At 47.3% G+C, this 19,423-nt stretch overlaps 2 protein-coding genes across 7 annotated transcripts; one reads left to right on the top strand and one right to left on the bottom strand.

Moving 5' to 3' along the window:
- Positions 1 to 1,733: 1,733 nt before the first annotated feature.
- On the bottom strand, positions 1,734 to 5,733 carry LOC104839358. Of its 4 annotated transcripts, none has more exons than XM_010579625.1 (5): positions 5,632 to 5,733; positions 4,642 to 4,721; positions 3,876 to 4,043; positions 2,784 to 2,915; positions 1,734 to 2,000 (listed from the first exon to the last, which is right to left on the bottom strand). In XM_010579625.1, the coding sequence occupies exons 2-5, from the start codon at positions 4,718 to 4,720 to the stop codon at positions 1,864 to 1,866; spliced, it is 516 nt and encodes a 171-aa protein (XP_010577927.1). In that variant the 5' UTR covers position 4,721; positions 5,632 to 5,733; the 3' UTR covers positions 1,734 to 1,863. The 4 variants fall into 4 exon arrangements, with proteins under 4 accessions (XP_010577927.1, XP_010577926.1, XP_010577928.1 ...); XM_010579624.1 differs by having other exon boundaries at positions 5,593 to 5,732; XM_010579626.1 differs by having other exon boundaries at positions 5,624 to 5,710.
- Positions 5,734 to 5,798: 65 nt separating this feature from the next.
- On the top strand, positions 5,799 to 15,958 carry EMC8 (ER membrane protein complex subunit 8). 3 transcript variants are annotated; one of them, XM_010579629.1, is made up of 6 exons: positions 5,799 to 6,106; positions 10,897 to 10,973; positions 12,394 to 12,463; positions 12,987 to 13,081; positions 13,375 to 14,176; positions 15,771 to 15,958. In XM_010579629.1, exons 1-5 carry the CDS (start codon positions 5,897 to 5,899, stop codon positions 13,532 to 13,534), a joined length of 612 nt encoding a protein of 203 aa, XP_010577931.1. In that variant the 5' UTR covers positions 5,799 to 5,896; the 3' UTR covers positions 13,535 to 14,176; positions 15,771 to 15,958. The 3 variants fall into 3 exon arrangements, with proteins under 3 accessions (XP_010577931.1, XP_010577930.1, XP_010577932.1); XM_010579628.1 differs by having other exon boundaries at positions 15,664 to 15,958; XM_010579630.1 differs by lacking the exon at positions 15,771 to 15,958 and having other exon boundaries at positions 13,375 to 13,830; positions 14,058 to 14,075.
- Positions 15,959 to 19,423: the final 3,465 nt, after the last annotated feature.

Genomic DNA, 19,423 nt, shown 5'->3' with positions numbered 1-19,423 from the left:
AGAGCAGGAGGAAAGGGAACACGTGCCAGGAGGGCAGTGGACAGAGCCCCAGCAAACTCTGCTCACTTACCGGCTGCAGGCTGCTCCAGCAGGTCTCTGCCGCTGTGCTGATGGGTGAAGAGGATAGAGGACAGTGGCCGGTGCCTGGCAGGGGAGGATGAAATAAGGATCTGGAGCCGTGGCAAGGCTCAGGTTTCTCTCCCTGGGGCTTTCGCAGCCTTTTGGGGAGGGTGAAGAGGAGATGTTCCTGGGAGGAATGACCCCCTCGTCCCAGCGACGCTCGTCGGGCTTCATCCTGGGATGCTACAGGCTGGTACGAGTCCTGCGCTCAGCAGGATTTCTCTCCTGTTCATGCTAATTCCTCCCAGTCACAGGAACGAGAGCAGAATTGAGAATAAGGCACTTACCTCGAAAACCAGAGCGTGCCGCAAGCGATGTGCAGCTAATGGAGCATTGAGGATAAGCCCATCTCCCCCTCCCTCCAGGAAGGGAGATAAGAGGAGCTGTAAAACAGCACTGCAATTCCAGCATATACTTCAAAACATCAATTTTCAAAGCAGATACGCCTAGCAGCTCACCAGCCCCCTCCCAGATCAGTGCTATCAGCCTGCCAGAGGCACGAACAACACAAAGAGCACAGAAAAGCAAACCACCAGCGTGGGGAAAACCCCACAGCCATCGCCAGTCTGTGATTCCACCACCTTTATAACATCCTCCTCAGCACCCCAGAGACAAATATTTCACCTGAGGGTGCAGGAAGAGGAGCTCCTCGCTTAACTCCCACCAAATCATCTCAGTCATCTCACCTTAGCAACCTTCCCCGAATTTCTTTGACTGGAAGGGAAAGGCTAGCCAGCCCCCAGCACGGCAGGCTGTCACAAGTGGCTGAGACCCCCCCCATGCTTTCCTCCACGGCTGCTACATACAGGTGTGGATTTAAAACCATGAGGGTCCTGTAAATCAGGAAAAGAGCAAACTGGGTCAAAGCTTGTTTCAGTCCTCGGAGGTGTGTTTTTAAACCAAAGGCAGAAGTTTGCCTGCAGAAAGCCTACGGGACACACCACATCAGCTGAAAGGAGAAATTTGGCAGGTACAGGCAGAGCAGAGGTGCCAGCTTTCTTAGCTCAGGCCTTGAAAACGTTAAGCCATGAACCAGAACTCATTCAGAACGCTGCATTTAATAAAAGCTCTGAGATGCTCCCACTAAATGCATTTCTTTCCCTCCCCCAGCTGCAGTCTGCACACTGTCACCTCACTCAAGAGGCAAGGCATGAAACACTTCAGGGGTTCACGTAAACCTGTCCTTAGCTGAACTAGACCTAATAATTCTCTCTCTTCCTCGCTAGAGTCCGCATGGGATACTGGAGCGAGGTTCGCAGCCTGCCCATGCTGTCAAGAACACGTTCCCTTCACAAGCAGGGCAGACAGACACAGCAGCGTTGATCCGCCCCACGACCTGCGGCAGTTTGACTCATGCCGCTGCCTTTTGGAGCGCCTGCACGCTATTTTTGGAGCGGTTATGGGACACCAAGCCTCCGCAGGGGCTGGGATCTGCTTACCTTACATGTAGTTCAGACTTCTGCACAGCAGGACTGCCGGCTGTGCCCCAGAAACATTCCCTTTAACTGATTATATACCAACCATGACACGACTCTCTGGGAAAGCTATGCCCCTCAACCCGCACTACAGATTACCGTCACAACAAACACATTTGAAGACCAGTAAAAGGAAACTTTCAAGTTAACCAGACATTTATTAGCATCTGTGTAGGCAGAGAGGTTGTTCCAGTACATAAGCAACGAGGTCACACACAGGTGATGGAATCATTTCATATTCAAGCAGAGCAGGTTCCACTGAGTTGCTTCATTTCTTCCATTCGTTCTTCTCAAAATCCCACTGGGAAGAGATGCCCTCCACGGGATTAACCCGCATGTCCAACATTCTCTTCGTCTGCGCTGACAGCCACTCGTCAGAGAAGGTGTGCGGAATAGGGCCGTACACTACAATTTAAAAGCAGGCAGAATTACATCGTGATACAAAACGAGCAAGTTGGGAACCGAGGTACAAGTTTCACTAACAAAAAGCTTTTTTCCCCCCCGAAGCCATCAGTGCTGATTACATGCACGCCATCACTGTTCAAACCTACGTTCCCTACATCCAATTTCTGAAGGATTCAGCTCAGACCAGATTCCCACATTGATTCTCTAGCCGTTTTGTTCATCAGAAAAGGCTTGTACCAAGACAACAGCCTCCTCCTAAACTTTCAACGCGAGTAGATGAAGCCTCAAGACAGAGAGCCGCTCATTTAACTGCGTGCTCTGCCTCACGGCAGCTGGAAGGCTCCCTCGAGGTAGGATCGTTAGCTGGGAAGGAAGCCAAACATGGCAGAAACCCAAGCGTTTACTACCCAGGCAGCAATAAACGTTTGCGACAGCAGGTTTCACAGGAGGAGGAAGCTCTGGGATCATTACTGTATCACCACTCTTTTCCCTCCCTTTCCCCTCTTCTCACCAAAACTCTCTCCACCACCTTCACCTTTATACAAGTCAGCTTCCTGAATATTTACACTATGTACCTGGTGATCTCCATGAAGTTACAGCTCCAGAACTGAGTTTCAGAGACTAACAAAGAGCAACTGCCAGGAGGTCACCAGAACGGCTGTTCGATACACATGCATTCTGACCCCCCCCGGAGTAGTTTATGGAGAATTCTCTGATTTCCCATCAGGTATCAGTTGATCTTGCTCTTCATTTAAGACTTAACACTGTATGGCATTTACTTACTGTAATGTTTCTGCCAAATGAGGATGACACCAGTTACACCAAGAAAGAACAGTACTGCACCAAGGACGGTCTTCCATTCGTTTGATCCTCTGTTCATTTCTGCATAGCTCTCGTTAAATTTGATACGATACACTGCAAAAAAGTTAAAAAGCATCAAATCATTTCTTTTACTCTTCCTGTGACTTGCAGGCAACTGGTCGCTCTCCAAAGGGAGGTGACCAAAGCCTAAAGCTGAACGAAAGGGGAAGGAAGGCCTGACAGGAGAAACGGGGCTCTCCTTCCCTCCCTCCAATTCCCAGGGCGGTTACTGACCACAAAGCTTCCTAGCACAAATAATTTCAACGGGAACACTGGTATCTCAAAAGGCTTCCCTCAGCTTCGCCACTAAGGCCCACAATATTTTGAAGTTCAAAACAGCATTAGATTTGGAGAGTGCTTACGAATATTTGAGCGATTCACAAAAGAGTTTTAAACCTTCTCACTGGGACACAGGTGGACACAGCACTGTTGACAGATCAGGCTCTCACTTGCATACCATGACAGCAGTTAGAAAAGATGATGCGGTTTTATTGGCAAGTCAAAACACCTGCTTGGCACTTTAATTACCTGAAATTTGGTAATGCTACAGTCAGTGGTCATTAACATTCAAATACACAGGGTTCATTTTACTCTGCCAGATTAAGAATTGCATATTATTACAACGAAGAGATGTTTTTCTGGCTTGTCGATAGCCGACGGGAATCAAGAAACAAATATAATGATTATTTGTTTTCTGGAAGAGGAAGAAATTGCTGAACTTCACTTCCAGCACCTAACAGACACCATGGCAGGCGCTTCTAACTTTTTGAAACAGCACCAAGGATCCCAGGAACACAAACCACTGATCTCCGCTCGCACGTACACAAGGAGCTCCATCATAATTAATAAAGCTCCTTCACGGCTCTGCTCGCAGAGCCGCTGGAAAGAGCAGGGTTTAGCAGCTACCTCAACAGGCACTGCCTGCCACTTTATAGTAAAAGCTGTCAACAATGAACGCGCAACAGATCAGATCGCGTGGTTGCTAGCTGTGAGGTTAAAGCCCCTGCTACGTACATTCGACTTTCTCATCAACAGACAGAGCAGTCCAAGACGCCTTTTCCTTCTCTTTCAGCGCCTTCTGCTGAGCAGAGAGATCCCTTACAAAGGCCACTTCAGGCAGGGGAACGTCACGACGGTCAACATATGCTGGGAGGCTGAAATCCTCTGCTTTGACAACACCAGCTGCACATGGGAACAGAATACACACCCATCCAAGCTTCTGACTCTTGCACAAACATCCCTTACTGGTTACAATACAAAAAAACAACGGAGCAGTCAAAAACGTGATGACAGTTAAGGAATACAGGAGGGAAAAGACTTCTGGATGAAGCATTCATCGGGGAGGAAGAGGGAAAAGAGAGAGTACTTAAAGCAGGTGCTATTTTAAGAGTGTAAGAATAAAGCAGAAGGAGGATCTACATAAAAGGTAATATCCAAAATGACTTTATTAATGTCTTGGCCATCTCTGTTTCCAGCTGTCACACTGATCACCTCCCCTACCAAATACCTAGAAGCCCCCTCCACCTTTTCCATCCTAGTTTCTGCCTGGCCCTCGGCTCCTGCCTCCTCCCCAGCAGCCCTGCCTACGCCTCCGCAATGCCATCTGCTGGCACCACCTGCTCAGACAGCTGTCCTGCCACCGGGCAAGGCACCAGCCTCACCAAACCCCCTCTATCCCAATTCTTTCCTTACCCAAACCCCAGCAGCAGCTTTTTGTGTTCTTCCTCTAGAGCTCTTGTTTTATCGTCCTTACTAAAACAGCGAAGCAGTTGCCACCTACCATGGCCGTGCGCTCTCACACAGATGGAGGTGGAGATGGCTCTCTTCCCAATGAGGCTGAATGCCCTGGAAGCCAACATCCTGTCAGCGCAAAACAACAGCAGGTAAGTCAGCGTCAAGTAAAGACATCGAATGTACACAGGTGAAATAACACCATTTTCCAATAGTCTATAAAAAAGAAAAGCCGGCCTAGAGGCTTCTTGCCCCTTCTCCAAAGAGCAGCACATCAGACTGAACCGCTCCGGGCTTTTCAGGGACATTCCCCCACTAGAGCTACTTGGATGAGTCTTCCTCTCCCCTCTTTTTTCCCTACAGCCTCCTGTATTTGAACTCAAAGGCATTCTCATGTTCAAGTCAGCCTTCCAGGATGCTTTGCTTTCGCTCAGCAATGAATCGTTCCTGAGCACAAGCCAGGAGCCCCAGGCGAGCCGAGTCTAAACACATCTCACACCCGCTGAGGAAACACTCCAGCAGCGAACAACACCGGCATGTCCGAGGGAAGGGCAGACACCCAGCTAACGGTTTCTCCCACAGCCTCCCCGCCCAAGCCTCCGCTCCAGGACACGGGTTTCTCACAGGCCCCAGGCCTCAGCAAACAAACAAACAAAAAAAAAAACCCACGAACCCCCCACGAGGTGAACGCGGAGCCCACGGCCGACGCCTGACCTTGGCGTGGACCTCACGGCACAGGGAAGCGAGGCCCCCGCCCCCCCGTCCACGGTGTCACCCCCGGCAGTGACGCCTGACACCCGCCCGACATGCCGTGACACCGGCGATATGACGCCGCACCGACACACCCCCCCCCGGCTCCTTCAAGGGGAAGGCCGCAGCCCTCCGCCCCTCATTCCCCCGCCGCCAACCCGGCCTGCGCCACCCGCCATCCCCCGGGGCGGCTGAATATGGCGGGCAGGGCCCACCCGACCACCGGCGGGGAGCGGGCAGCCCCCGTCACCCCCCTCCCGGCCCCGCCGCGGCCCGACGACCTGGCGACCGTCCTCTACCCGGGGCTGCGACCGGAAGGAGGCGGCCGAGCGGAAGCGCGGTGCACGCCGGGAGTAGGCGGGAGAGCGAGAAGCCGCGAAGGAGCGGCCCTTTAACCCGTGGGGTTGATGGGATACGGGAGGACCGCCCCCCCATTCCCTCCGCCTTCGCTTTTTTACGACAGCGCTTGACGGCGTTTGACGACACTTGGCGGCGGGACGGGGAGCGGGGCCGGTGAAGCGGTGGCGGCCGTCGGGGCTGTCTGCCGTGGCAGGATGAAGCTGACCACTCAAGCTTACTGCAAAATGGTGCTGCACGGCGCCAAGTACCCGCACTGCGCCGTTAACGGGCTGCTGGTGGCCGAACGGCCGTCGGGCGCTCCGCGTCGCGACCAGACCGGGCCTCCCTCGCTTTTCGTCGACTGTATCCCGCTCTTTCACGGTACCCTGGCTCTGGCACCCATGCTGGAGGTGGCCCTCACCTTGGTAAGGCTCTAGGCCTGGGAGGGATGCGGCCGGGGGTGAGGAAGGGCCGGTGCTGAGGGGACTTGGGGGGCTGGGGTAGTTCTGCCAGCCCTGCGATAGCCAAATATGTGGGGTGAGCGGTAAAAGTAAAGTGGAAAAAAAAAAACAAACCCGAGGTCCACCCGCTGTACGGCTCTCCACTGGGGAAGCAGCAGCAAACTGCAAAGCCTCGTAGTTTTGTCTAATTTCTTTGCCAGTGCAGAGAAACTGCTACTTCTGTCAGTGTCATTATCTCCGAATAACTCCCAGAGGGAATGTCCTTATTCTACAGCAGGAAGAGCTTTTCCCAGCTTACCTTTAGGGCACTTCAAAGCAGTATCAGCTAATTGGAAAAGGGCATGCTTGTCTCCAAGTAAGAGTGTATAGATGCATATATATATGCATTTCTTAATTCATTTTAGTGTGCTTTCCCATTTATGGAAGCCATTAGCCTAAATAGGGAAAAAAAAAAATTTATGTGTCTTCATACTGGAGGTCTGGCTTGGGTTTGAAATCTCACTTTGTATCTTGCAAGCTAGCTGGTGACTAGTTAACCGTGGGACAGGCTGGGGCAGCCAAGCACTCCCCGTTACAATATCCCCTACCTTGCCTGCCACTGTGGAAGAGCAATTAGTCATTGTGGGATAATCCATTTTCCCCCCTTCGTCACATAGGCAGGACAAGAACAATGTCAGGACCGTAGGGCTGGCGCTTTCCAGTTTAAACACCCTGGTCATGAAGACTGGGAGCCATCCTGCATTGGGCCACAGCTCCTTTCTGCCTGGCATTTGGGGAGAGTCCCTTTGTCAAAACCAGAAGACGGAGGGAGCAAAACATGCTCGGATTTTATTGTAACGGGGAATCAGGGTGGGCTGGTGCAAATCTGGAGGCAAAGAAGCATTTTGGCACCTTTGCTCTAGGCGTAGCCACCACTGAAGTGAGATCTGGGTGTGATTTGGGCTCTGGACTTTTCTATCCATTTAAAGACTTGTCATTATTAACAGGAGAAAATCCATGCCTTTTTGATTTCTGTAAAAGTAACTAATTTCTGATTCTTCTAGACTTCTTGGCCTAAACATTTCCCTCAGTTTAACAGATTGGTTCATCAGAAAATATTCATTTGTAAATAAATTCCTGGTTTTTCCAGTTGAGATGACGCCATGGGAATTTTGAGATCTTTCTGAAGCCTGGGTATGATGAAATGCAGCCAGAGGCACAGGAACAGGGGCTGAGCCTGAGCCTTGGCCGTTTAGGTTTGCCATACTGCTGTGGAGCACACAAAATTTGTCAGTCTTAAGTCTGTTTACGCCAGTGTAACAGTATAGGAGTAACACAGAAAAGTATGCTGGTCGTGTAATCGTTATCTGCTTACGGTTTTCCTCATGTTACTGCTTGGGAAAATGTAAAAAGACTGTACATAATTGCTTTAATGTAGGCAAGGCTTGACTTTACCTTTCTGGACAACGGTAATTTGTTTTTCCTCTGGGAATGAGTAAGTGGAAGTTGCTAATGAAGTATAGAGTAACATGTATAATATATTTAAAGTATGTGTAGGGTTTGTCTTTAAATCGGGATTAGATGCCTTTCTACAGGGTCGGTGGCAGTGAATTTTTGTGAACTTTAGGCCTTCACTCTAGTTTTCTAGTGTAGATCTTGCTACAGGATCATATTATTAGGAAATAAATCCTGTTTCTTGCAACATCTGAAATGTCTTGCCACATCTACAGTAAGCAAATCATTATGGAACCAAAGAAATGGCATTGTCTTACATATTTGCTCTTGGGTTTTGATACAAAAAGTTTAAGATCGGAAACCCCCAGCATTTCCCACGTTAATTAGGACTTGCTAAGTCACATCGTTGTTTGCAGTCACATTTGATGACTTCTGTGATACTTGGCAGCTTTAAAACACAGCGCTTGACAAGAGCCCAAGGCCTTTTGCTCTTGTTCTTTGTTTAAACAAAGGCAAAGGTGTCAATAAATACTGGCACGGCAGCTATGAAAATTGGATTTTATTGTTGTAAGGTTTAAAAGGAGGGCGCTCTCGCCTGTTCCGTACAACATAATGCATGGTTACTGAATAAATCAGTGAGATTAGCATGGTTGCAACTCAGTGTTTGTAGCGAAGCGCCCCTGTTTCTAAAGGATTTTGAAGCTTTGACAGGTTTCGATGGGATCTGTTGCTTTTCCAGTTCAATTACTGCTGATTCTTGGTCAAGCCTGTGGACTGGTCATACATGTGAGGGTTTTCTAGAACTAGCCCCACGAGCTTCACCTCCTTTTCTCTGACCTGAGTTATCCCAGAACATCAAATGGGGGAAATAGTCTCCAGATTTAATCTGAAAATAGAGGGTACGCTTTCAAACGGACTTGTCCATGTGGTAACTTCTAAAAATTGCGAGCAGTGGTTTAGTAGCAGCCTAGGTACAAGGAAGCAACAAAATCGGATTTTATTAAACACGCAGCAGTGCTTGAAGGTTTGTAGCTCTGGAGGAGAGAGCAGAAGGGCGTGTGTTTAATTTGCACTTTGGCTTGTCGGTTTTAAATCCCTTTCAATAATGGAGTCATTAAAGAAAAAGTGAATTAAGTTTCACATGGGGGGGTTTTTGTGCCTTTGAATGTCTCAGCTAATTGATGTGGTTTTGCAACCGCACCTTCTCAAAAAAAAAAAAAAAAAAAAAAACCCAAAAAAAACCATGCAGCACTTCCCCCTCCATCCGCATGGCTGGCTCCCTGCTGCCTGAAACAGTGGTCTGATGGCAGTATGTTACAGCCTTTCTCCTCCCAGGGCTCTCGTAAACCCCCCTGCCACCAGCCTTTGGTGGCTGCAGCAAATCGGAGGGCAGGCCACTTTTGATTTTTCAGGGGTGACGTGCACCGTGTGGAAGCAAGATACAATTTGTCGTCCCGTTGGCTTGCCCTCTTCAGGGCTGGACATGACTAAAAATATCAGGGGCTAATTGATGCTGAGGCTACCTGTGGTGACAGTGCCGCGGTTAGAAAGTGTTTGGAAATTGCAGGTGGAAACAGCTTTAATTCCAAAAAGATTTTTTTCCTTTTTTTTTTTTTTATGGAAGCAGTCTTTAGTTACCACTTAGGGAACTGAGAACTTAAAAATCATACTCTCTTTTTTTAAGACCATTTTCAGTACGCAAGAAAAATTAATTTAGAACTAAGGATTTTTATTTTTAAATTGATGGACTTTTTTTTAATTATTATTAATTTTAGTGTCTGGGCTTCTGGCTTTAATGCCAAGCTTTCAAGCCACTAATAATTAAAACCGTAGTCCTAAGCCCTCAAAATGGGTTTATAATTGAAACAGCAGTTGGCCCTCAGCTATAGCAGGGCTACGCAGCCTTTTTTTTTTTTTTTTTTTTAATCACGTAAATCCATGTCATCCCTTGTAGGGGAGGGATTATTCACGTGGCTTTTTTTTGTTTGTTTATGCAGTCTAATACTATAATTATTGCTAAATATGAGGTTTATTTGACTTGCAGGATGCGACAGGTCAGCATCAGGTATATTTTTGGACTCCATTTTAATATAGCTATTGAGGGTTTTTTGATGCATGCTCTTTAGGGACTGCAGAGGAAAATTCTAGCTGCTTTCTCCATTTCTGTGTTTCAGGGCTCTATTATGCTGAATTGATATCCTCAGTTATAAGGAGAAACATCATACATACATATATATATATATATGTATTTTCAAAGCAAGACAGACTCAGCAGGAGGAATTCAGATCCAGCATAAAGCAGAAAGAACAGCAGTGTGTGCGTGCTGAAACTGCACTTAAAAAAAAAAAAAGCCACAAGAAAACTACATAAACTTTTGTACTTGTGTAAATCAAAAGTTGTGTAAATCACATGCAAAGAAATGCATACGTTTTTGCATTTACATACAGATGTTATGTGAGGAGGAGCTGCCTGGACTGACCATGTCTGTAATGGAGATGAGAGAATTTATGCCAATAGCTCTTTCAGCGAGCCCTTATCTTGTGGCTAAGCTGGAGAGTATTTTTAGAAGAGTGTTCAGTTTCGATTGAAAGATTTCAAAAGAGTGGAGAATCCACCCACATGGTTTGATAAGTTGCTCCCGCGGTTAGTTACCCTTGCAGGTGAACTCTCAAAGGAAAACAATTTTATCACAAAAGGCTTTTCGTAACGGAGCAGGTTGAAAAAATGATAAATGGGGCAAACTTTTTCTGCCTCGCATTTACCTTTCACTTTAACCTTTATTTGCTAATTAAGGTAAAAAATGCTTACACTTTAACCTAGAAATATTATGTTAGAAATAAAATGAACAGGCTCATTTTGAAAGGACAGTACAGTCACACATCTACATGCTGAACATTTTCGAACTTCTCTCTGTCAAATGAACACTAACAGAAAATAGCCATAAACAGCAATAGGTAAGACCTAGACTCCTTTCCCAGGCAGCATTGCTGAAGCTCTTTACTAGTCTTGTCATTTGAATTTAGGCCAGACTTTGACTGAGATAACTTCTTGCTCTTTTGCTCCATTTGGTTAATGTTTTCCATCATTCTCCGAATGTTCAATTTGGTTTCTCTGATCTCGCTAAATTAGCCAAAGTCTGTGTGTGAGTGCACACATAAATATATATAAATGTGTATATATTTAAAGAAGCAGTTGGCAAAGATATTGTAATCATTCAATTACTGTTTTATTTGCAGGACAGACATGAGATGTCCTTAGTTCTGTAGGGTTTTTTCTTTTTTTTTTTTTCCTGGGCTTAATTGTTCCAATTACTTTTTCAGATTGACTCTTGGTGCAAAGAGAATAGCTACGTGATAGCTGGATATTACCAGGCAAATGAACGCGTGAAAGATGCCAGGTGTGTTGGTGCAATATTTCCTTCTGTTTGCTCTTTTATGTTGTACTTTGTACTCTGCCAACAAAAATCATCAACATAAATCATGCGTGTTGATTAACTTTGACAACTGTCATCTGGTTTCACATTGTCTTCGTGGTGCTGGTGGATATGGCCTTTGTTCAGGTGCAGAAACCCCAGTCTTTCCAGAATCACTCCTCTTTAGTGGATACTATAAAAGGCCAGTCTTTGAACGACTGCCAACCAGTTTAATTACAGTTGTCAGGGAAATAGCCAAAATTTGCAGGAGCGTTAGCTTGTGCAGTACGTATCTTGTAAACTTGAATGACTCTGAGTATCTTTTGGAAGGTCTTTCAGAAGTGACCTAATTCTTACTAAACTACTTAATAGTCTCCGAGTTTTACTGAAGCATTTTCTTACATGGTAAAGGGATGCTCTTGAAGTGGAAGATGATGTCAGTCAAGCAGAAATACCTCTTTTCACTTATTTTCCCCAGGATTAGTCTTTTTTTTTTCCCTGCTAGCTATCTTAAATTACTCAATAAGCAATAAAGGGGCCTTCCTGTGGAGCCACAATATAGCTTTAGGTATGTGTATCAACTATTTTCCCCTGCATCTATTAGACAAATCCAGTATCAGGACTAATGAGAGTACGTCATACTTGCACTCAAAGAAAATATGAAGAGTTTGTTTAAAGTATTATGCTACGTTCCGGTTATTTTGTTAATGTATATCCTTCAGTCACAAGTATGGTTTTTTAAGTAATACTTGTGACTGCTAAGGCATCTAACAGGGATAAGGGCATTATTTGTCCTTTCTTTACAAGGGAAATAAATCTGCGTGAGACATTTTTAAGGAGAAGATACAGTTTCTCTGTTCTGTTTGAGGTTTGAAAGAATATCACAGGCTTGGTTGCTTTTTTTTTTAAATTCCGATTTCATTTCTGAAGATAACTGGCACCACGCAGAGACTGTCATCTTTGAAACATGGTAAAGGTTTTTCTTTAAAAGATTACCTGATTTTGGTAGAGAAGCTGGGCAGTGAGTGGGTTCAAATGCAGACTGGGGAGCAAACTCTGTTTCTTTTTTAAATGCCTGCAAGGGCAAAAGTGGCTGCGGTCTTTGGTCTGGTGGAAGAAGGTAGGAGGCCGCAAAACGTTCATTCCACATTAAGTCTGCAGTGAGCATTTTGCTGTTCAAAAACCCTTTGCCTAAGCATAGCTGAGATCGAGATCATGTGCTGAAGAGAGGAGCTGGGGTTTTCTTGGCCTTCTGACTTCAATCAAGTGTAGCATCAGCTCGATATCTTGTTCCTGTTTGTAAGCACGCAGTGTAGTTTTCACATCTCTTTAAGCATATTTCCTGCTGGTGTCAGCTGAAATGTCATGGTTCACATAACACAGTTACTTTTACCTTCTGCTGCAGTCCAAACCAGGTTGCGGAAAAAGTGGCCTCCAGAATTGCAGAGGGCTTTAACGATACAGCGCTCATAATGGTAAATTACTTCATTGCTCCCCCCCCCCCTTTCTGTATTGTTAATGTTATGACCGTGGTGTTGGACTAGCCATTTAAATGCTCTTCTCTGGGTCCTCTAATAGTGAAGTAACTAATTTCCTCTTTCCCTCCAAATGCTCTGGGGAAGAGATGCAATGACCTGTAGCCAGTGAAGTTCTTGGTCTACAGAGAGACTGCGGTTAGTTCTCTGCTGTCTCAAAGGAAGTGAAGGCCTTCTCTGCTTGCGAGGCTTGAGGGAAGGCAGTGTATTTCATGACTTCAGATCCCCTTCTGTGACTTAAACTCTGGTCTTTTATGAAACAAACAGTGCTTTGCGTCCTTGCTGCAGTGACAAAGGATGTTGGCAGTTTAAACATGTAAAATTTGGCTCACTCGAAAGTAGAACAGTGGATAAGTTAGTGTAAGGTGCCCTGTTTGTAAAAACTGACTTTGTTTTTTATATCATCTCTTTACTTGGGATCTTGAGGAAGAGACTAAGGTGGTGTTTTCCTGTTGCACAACAGGTTGATAACACCAAGTTTACGATGGAGTGCGTAGAGCCTGCCATTCATGTGTATGAGCTTCATGAGAACAAGTGGAGGTGCAAGGACCCCCACGTGTGAGTAAACTTCAGAGTTTGTTTGTGTTCAGGTAGTAAGGAAAAAGGGGTTGCCTGGTTAAGGGCAAAACTTGGACTGTGATCAGTGACACTGTAAGGGCGGTGGGTGTAGCTGACAGTGCTTTTAAAGCTGGTTTTTGCTATAGTGAAAGAGATGGAAGGCTTGTGCAGCTAGGCAGTGGTATGACCACCATGACCATGTGTCAGAGAGTGTGGCTTAATTTCCGGAGTGGAGGAGGTAGTGGAGATTTTCTTTGTGATTACTTTTAATTCCTGGTTATTTTACGTCCTAGTGATTTTTGTGAAGATTGGACCGAAGCCCAGAGAATCGCTGCATCTCTCTTGGACAGCAAGTCCTACGAGACGCTTGTAGATTTTGATAATCACCTGGATGATATCCGGAACGACTGGACAAACCCAGAGATCAACAAAGCTGTCCTCCACCTGTGTTAGAAGGGTTTCTACTGACTAATTTATGGGCATTCCCACTATGTACTGAAGAGACAAAAATGCTATTTTTGAATGTAAATAGAATAATATTCAGTACCTTGTGTGGAAACCCGACTGATTAAAAAGGAGTGGCACGTCACATGGCAGAGTGATGTGTCCGTAAGCCGTTGACTCTTTTTTGTGAGATTCCTTGGAAGAACTGCAAACTGTCAGTTACAGCTGTCCTCGTGGATGCCTTCCCAGTTGTAGCAAATGTTGCTATTCCTTCAAAACCAGAACTACTTCTGCTTGTCCCTACTGTTCGTATTACAAAGTTTTGACTAAGTTTTTCTAATCTTTAGAGAGGTTACTTTTTAATGATTTACAGAAATACCTTGTCCTCAGATGAGAAATTTTAAGGTCAAATACATACAATGTAAGGTTAACGGTTTCTTTTGACCTGGCTTGGAAACGTATTTCTGTCGGCACAGTAAAATGCCAGCTGCTAAGGACGATGAACCATGCTCACGTGTCACCTGTTTTGCAGTGGTTTAGCATGACACAGCTACAGAGAACGTGTTAAAGCAGTATTCCCAAACGCCATGGTGATTCCTGCTCTCCGTGGGCATACAACCACAGTTATTGCTTGAATATGTTAAACCCAAGGTAAAAACAAATATTCACCTAACAATTTGTAAAAAGGACTGGAAGTGCACTAATGAGTTTGAATGACAGTTCTAAACCAGTTTGAGTCCACAAAAGAAGAGTGAAATTAATTTTATTATTAATTATTATTATTAATTTTATGCAGTCTTTTGGGGTTTTATAAACAGATCTCATTTTCAACTGGTTCCTATGGTGTCCGTTTAAGTGGGTCTAAAATGTATCCCTCCAAGTTCAAGGCAAGCGATCCAAGTACATCGAATCAAGGAGCCTAGATATAGTCTAGTTCAGCTTCTGTCTGTCATTCTAATTAATGTTTGTTTCTAAGAAGCAGCTTGCTGGACAGTGAAGCTTTATCTCGGGCTAGTACAGTTCTTTGTAAGTAAGTTGCCTTGCTCCTCATGGTTGTTTGTGAAAGTGTAGTTAAACATAGCCTCAACCTGCAACAGTTTCTCTACATTTCCTTTTCTTCCTACCCAAAAATCTTTTTACAAGGAAGATCCAAATGATCCACCTCTCTCCAAGTTCCTGCTTTTTCCTTTGCGTTCTTATTTTAAAACATGGGGAGTGGGATTGTCAAAACCTCTTGGTCTACCTCTGCTTCTATTTAAATAAGCACAAGTTTTACTCTTGGCCTTAGCAAGAGATGGAGCAAGGCTGAAATCCTGTTCTGAGGCAGTGATAGAACCAGGATCCCTCCAGTCAGGTCCTGCTGTGGAGTTCCCTGCAGTTCAGATTCCACAAAGCCATGAGGCGAGGTCTGAGATTCAGCTTCCTGTCCAAGGAGGAGATGAAGGTTTGAACTGAAAGGTTCGGTTTGTCTCCCTACTATGCAGTAGTAAGGTGTGATGGGCATTACAAAAGGGATTGGCACTTAAGTCAGTAGCCTTTCCTAAGCATGAGTCAGATAGGCTTGCAGGAAAGGAAAATGTTTTCACTTGTTGAGCGAAAACGTGTGTCTAGCTCACAAACAGCGAGATAAACATGTTCCATGGCTGTTTACTACACATCCACAGCTGGATGAAAAGAAATGGCAATGCTCTGGCAACGTATATTTGGAGTAGGCTCCACAAATAGCACATGCTGCAGGAAGAGGACTGTTGTCTTACTTTGTACAAACACCTCATGAAATCTAACCTATTGTTCCAGAGGCAGATGTTATCTTAGCAAGACGGGTTCCATTAGTTATGTGAGATTGTCAGCCAACGCTGCCATATAAGCCGGTATGTCTCCTGAGCCACAGGAAACGTATTTCTTATTCTTTGTAACTAGATGTCATAATCAAGCTTTGATCGTATATATGCTAATACAGTCTAATCTCGCAGTACTCCCCCCTCACCCTCGTAAGACAAAGCAAAATGTATGTCATCAGTCTGTAACCTGATGGAAACACTCCCTGTGACAAACCGTTGAGACATGTTGCTGGAAGGGGAGCAGCTTTTAATGCTTTGTCTTTCCCTCTTTTTATCTTCTGTTTGCTTTTAAATGAGGTCCTTTGAGTGTTTTGCCACCAGTAGAAGCCCAGGCTGGCTTTAAGCAAAAAGGACAAGCGTTGCTGTGCTCAGATCTTATCTCACCTGTCCTATTTGCATTGAAGGCTGGACAAAAGGCAGCAATTTCATAAAGGCAAGGCAGCCTGCAGCCACTGTGGCTCATGTGAAAGAATGAGGAAACTGCGGGGCTCAGCGAAGGCTGTGTTCCCCTTTCCTGCTAATGTACCAAACCTTTCTGCAGGAGCAAATGCTGGTTTCCTGGCTGGTGGATCAGCTGCATTCATTGGAGGAATTCAAGGTAACTCCTTTTAAAACTGCTGGGGAAGAAATCTTGGGGAAGGTGTCTGCATCTCCATTGCTGAAGTCCTCCTGATAGCTGGGAAGACAGCACTGGGCATGGGTGTCTTACTCTTTTTTTGTTTTGTTAGCAATTAATTACATGCAGCTTTTTTTTATTCCCTTCCCCACCGGTGTTCACCAAGATTTGGAGATTTGCCTGCCCAGATGTTTAACTCCCAGCTCTTTACCTCATCCATAGGACCTCAGGCACTTGGAAATGCAAAATTATTCCCACGTGGGATTCTTTTTTCCACTCTCAACCCTAATATTTCAAAACAGTAATAAACAGACCCCGCAAGTATCTGAAAATGCCAGTATAAAGTGCTTGGGTTTCTGAGTGGGAGGATGCACACTACTCTTTGCTGGATCCACGTGAGTACTAACTGTGAATCCTTTAGTCACAAGGGGAGAAGGAAGAGCTTTAAGTATGCATTGCTTCAAGTGCCCATTCAGTTTGAAATTAAGGATCAGAGTGAGCCGAGACCCAGACAGCCACCAGGCACGGCCCCAGGTGTACCACCAGCTGATGGCCCAGGGCACTTCCAGCTGTGGTCAAAAACTCCATGTACAGATCCAGCTTGAGAAAGCCAGAAGGAAGCAGAGAGTCTGGGGGACCTGTAGGCATTATTTTCACCAAGAAGTGAGACCACCCTAAAATTGCTTGGAGAATCAGCAGCTGGTTGGGGCTAGATGCACATTGGGAATGGTCTCTACTCCTCCTGGCTTATGCAGTGTCATGAGTGAGAAGAGCAGATGGGTGGCAAGAGCCAAGGGGTGTCTTTGATCAGCTGCTCATGCACACAAGTGAGATACCCGTTCCCAGGGAACATGCTGGTGCCATGGTCTCTCTGAGCTCATCACTGCGTGTATACATGAGGACTTTGGGTTGTTTTTGTTCTTCATTCAGCAAGTGAAGCAGTCTGCCACTGGAGTTTTTCCCCCTTCCCTCCTCCCATCTGCCGGCTGAGCCGCTCATGGGATGTTCCCTAGCCTATGTCAGCGTGAAAACGAGCAAAGACCGGCCGCGTAACCTGTTTCAGCTCATTAGAGCTGACGTGGGTGAGGGAAGCAGACGAGCAGTTCAGCTGGCAGGATGGAGGAGCCGCAACCTCCTCGCCTGGCACAGCTGGAGCCGGGGGCAGACAGATGTGCAGAGCCCAGCCCCACTCTGCACGGCGCTGCAGAGATGCACTGTGAGAGATGACCCCCTGCCCCCAAGAATTTCTTATCTAAGCGGCAGAGATGCACACCGAGGAGAGGTGACAGTGACAGATGCAGGAAGCAAACCCAGGTCTCTTTGCTCCCTGGCTAGAGGCCTAATCGCTTGCACTCTGCTGCTGCTGCTATTTGTAAAATGTCTCAAGATGCTCGGGTGGAGGGCATTACCGATACGGAAAGAGCTCGCGAATGCTAATGGAGGAGGCTGTTAGTGGGGTGGACTTGCGGTTGACTGCAGCTTGGAAAATGGCCTCAAGGGGAAATGCGCTCAGCATGCATTTGTGAGCTGTGCTTCTAGTTCGTGATTTAGTTCGGCTCCTGGAGCGGAGCTGGGTCGCCCACCCTTGCCCATAGGAGCTGTAGTGAGCTGGTCCGGATCAGGCAGACTGGGCTGGGCGAGCTGCTTTCTTCCCATCCTGCCCGGGCTCCGTTACTCCCAACTTGAGTTAAACATCTCAATGCATCGTACTGCTGCGCTGCAAACTCCTCCTTTGCTTTACCCATTGCCCTGCGACCAGTCTTCCCGCAGCAGGCAGCGATTTCACTGCTGAAGTATCCACTGAGGACTTTATCGATTTTTTTTTTTTTTTTTTTAACTGTCACTTTTAGACCACATTTTCACCCAGCCTTCTCATCCAAAAGTACACCCTAGCAGCTTATTTCCCTTTGGTTTTCAGCCGTCGCCCTGTGAAAGGCGGCAGATGCGGATTGGGAGAGGACGGAGGCAGGTTGCCGGTGAGGCTTTCCAATAACGGGACCGCACGAAAGGCGAAAGCGGTCCGTGCTCCTGCGTGGCTGCGCGGTGAGCTTGGCGCTTTGCAACCTGCCGGAGCTGTGATGAGGCAGACAGGGAACAACGCTGCTCTTAAAGATACCCGGTAGGTGGGCTGGGGGTAACGGGTAACTCCTTGAGTGCTTCCAGGCAGCGCCGCACCGGCTGCAGCGTGGCAGCACTTTAGCTGGATGCGGGCAGGACCGGTGCCAGGCATGTCCCGGTCTGCGCAGCATCAACCCACGAGGGCCAAGAGAAACAATGCAGCCCTTCCTAGAAATGCGCTCTGGAGCTTAAAAGATGGACCTAATTGAAAAAATGTATTGAAGTTGTACCAGGGGATAAAAGGGAAAAGCTGGGCTGAGATTAACCTGGAGCTCAGTCGAGCCGAGAAGCACAGCAGCCGCGGCCAGGTCCCTAAGCCAATTCCCAGCCACGGCCTCCCAGCCGCCCACTGAATCCATGCCCGGCAGGGAGGTGGTTTGCTCTGGATGCAGGTCTGGCAGGAGAGCCCGGCACGCTCTGGTTTTGTGCTTCAGGTACGTGCTCGCTTTCCGCTTTGCTTCCTCCCTGACCTGCCACAGCAGCTCCTGGCTTGCTCGTGAGAGCTGCTGCCACAGCCCGGTGGATTTTCTCCGGGGGTATTTTCTGCCTGCACGGTTCCTGCCGGTTGTTTGGTCTGCCGGTCCTGCCAAGAGCCTGTGCTTGGGGAATGCTGGAACTGCTCCAGTTTCCCCGGAGCCTGCATCTTCAGCTGCCTCCTCGTGACATCCTCCTCCCTTCCCACGCCTGGCATCCCCTCCGGGTACTGCTCGCCTGCCCTGGATGGCTGCGAGCCTCCCCCGGCGTGGGGTTCCGGGGCTGGGAGCGTTTCTTTTCCTCTCCCAGCACCTCCAGCTTCAGCAAGTCCCATGCGATGGCCCTGCTCCCCCTTTCTAGGGCAATTTCTGAGCCAGGCTGGGACCGGTCCTTTCCCCTGCACAGGTCAGAAAAGACCTGGAGCAGGCAGCCTCCTCGCTCCGTTAGCACGGAACCAGGGTGACGTGTCCCCTGCGTTAGCAGATCCTGGGACGCCGTGACCCAGAAAGCTGCTTCCCCTCCCTCTTTTCTAAAACAAGCCCAGCTGGTGTTTGCAGGAGCAACTCCTTCGAAGGGAGCCAGCAGAGCAGCCCTCTCCGGGCTCTGCTCCACCAGGCTCTCATCCGACGCTATTCTTGTGGCCGGTGTTTGCAAAATACATCCCCCTCCCTGTGGTTCCTGTGGCATCTGGGAAGCCGTGAGCTCGCCCTGCCCGTCCCCTTCCAGTGAAGTTATGAGGCCGCTCTCCATCCTCGCCCCCTCAGCGGTCCTTCAGCCACCTCTGCCTTCCTCCGCACCAGGGCAGGATGGGGCCGGTGGGTTGGGGAGTGCTGAGCCTGGGGAGAGGAA

This window comes from Haliaeetus leucocephalus, unplaced genomic scaffold, assembly GCF_000737465.1.
Source record: "Haliaeetus leucocephalus isolate CR32 unplaced genomic scaffold, Haliaeetus_leucocephalus-4.0 Scaffold668, whole genome shotgun sequence".
NCBI classification, from domain to species: Eukaryota; Metazoa; Chordata; class Aves; order Accipitriformes; family Accipitridae; genus Haliaeetus; species Haliaeetus leucocephalus.
The sequence above is the reverse complement of the archived record's forward strand: the minus strand, read 5'-3'. Positions and strand labels throughout refer to the sequence as shown.

Coding starts and splice junctions, on each gene's coding strand:
- LOC104839358 (XM_010579625.1), bottom strand. CDS start 4,720: ATGTTGGCTTCCAGGGCATTCAGCCTCATTGGGAAGAGAGCCATCTCC. Junction 4,044..4,641: donor TGTGAGAGCGCACGGCCATG/GTAGGTGGCAAC, acceptor TCCCATGTGCAG/CTGGTGTTGTCAAAGCAGAG. Junction 2,916..3,875: donor TGTTGATGAGAAAGTCGAAT/GTACGTAGCAGG, acceptor ACTTTTTTGCAG/TGTATCGTATCAAATTTAAC.
- EMC8 (XM_010579629.1), top strand. CDS start 5,897: ATGAAGCTGACCACTCAAGCTTACTGCAAAATGGTGCTGCACGGCGCC. Junction 6,107..10,896: donor TGGAGGTGGCCCTCACCTTG/GTAAGGCTCTAG, acceptor TTACTTTTTCAG/ATTGACTCTTGGTGCAAAGA. Junction 12,464..12,986: donor ACGATACAGCGCTCATAATG/GTAAATTACTTC, acceptor GTTGCACAACAG/GTTGATAACACCAAGTTTAC.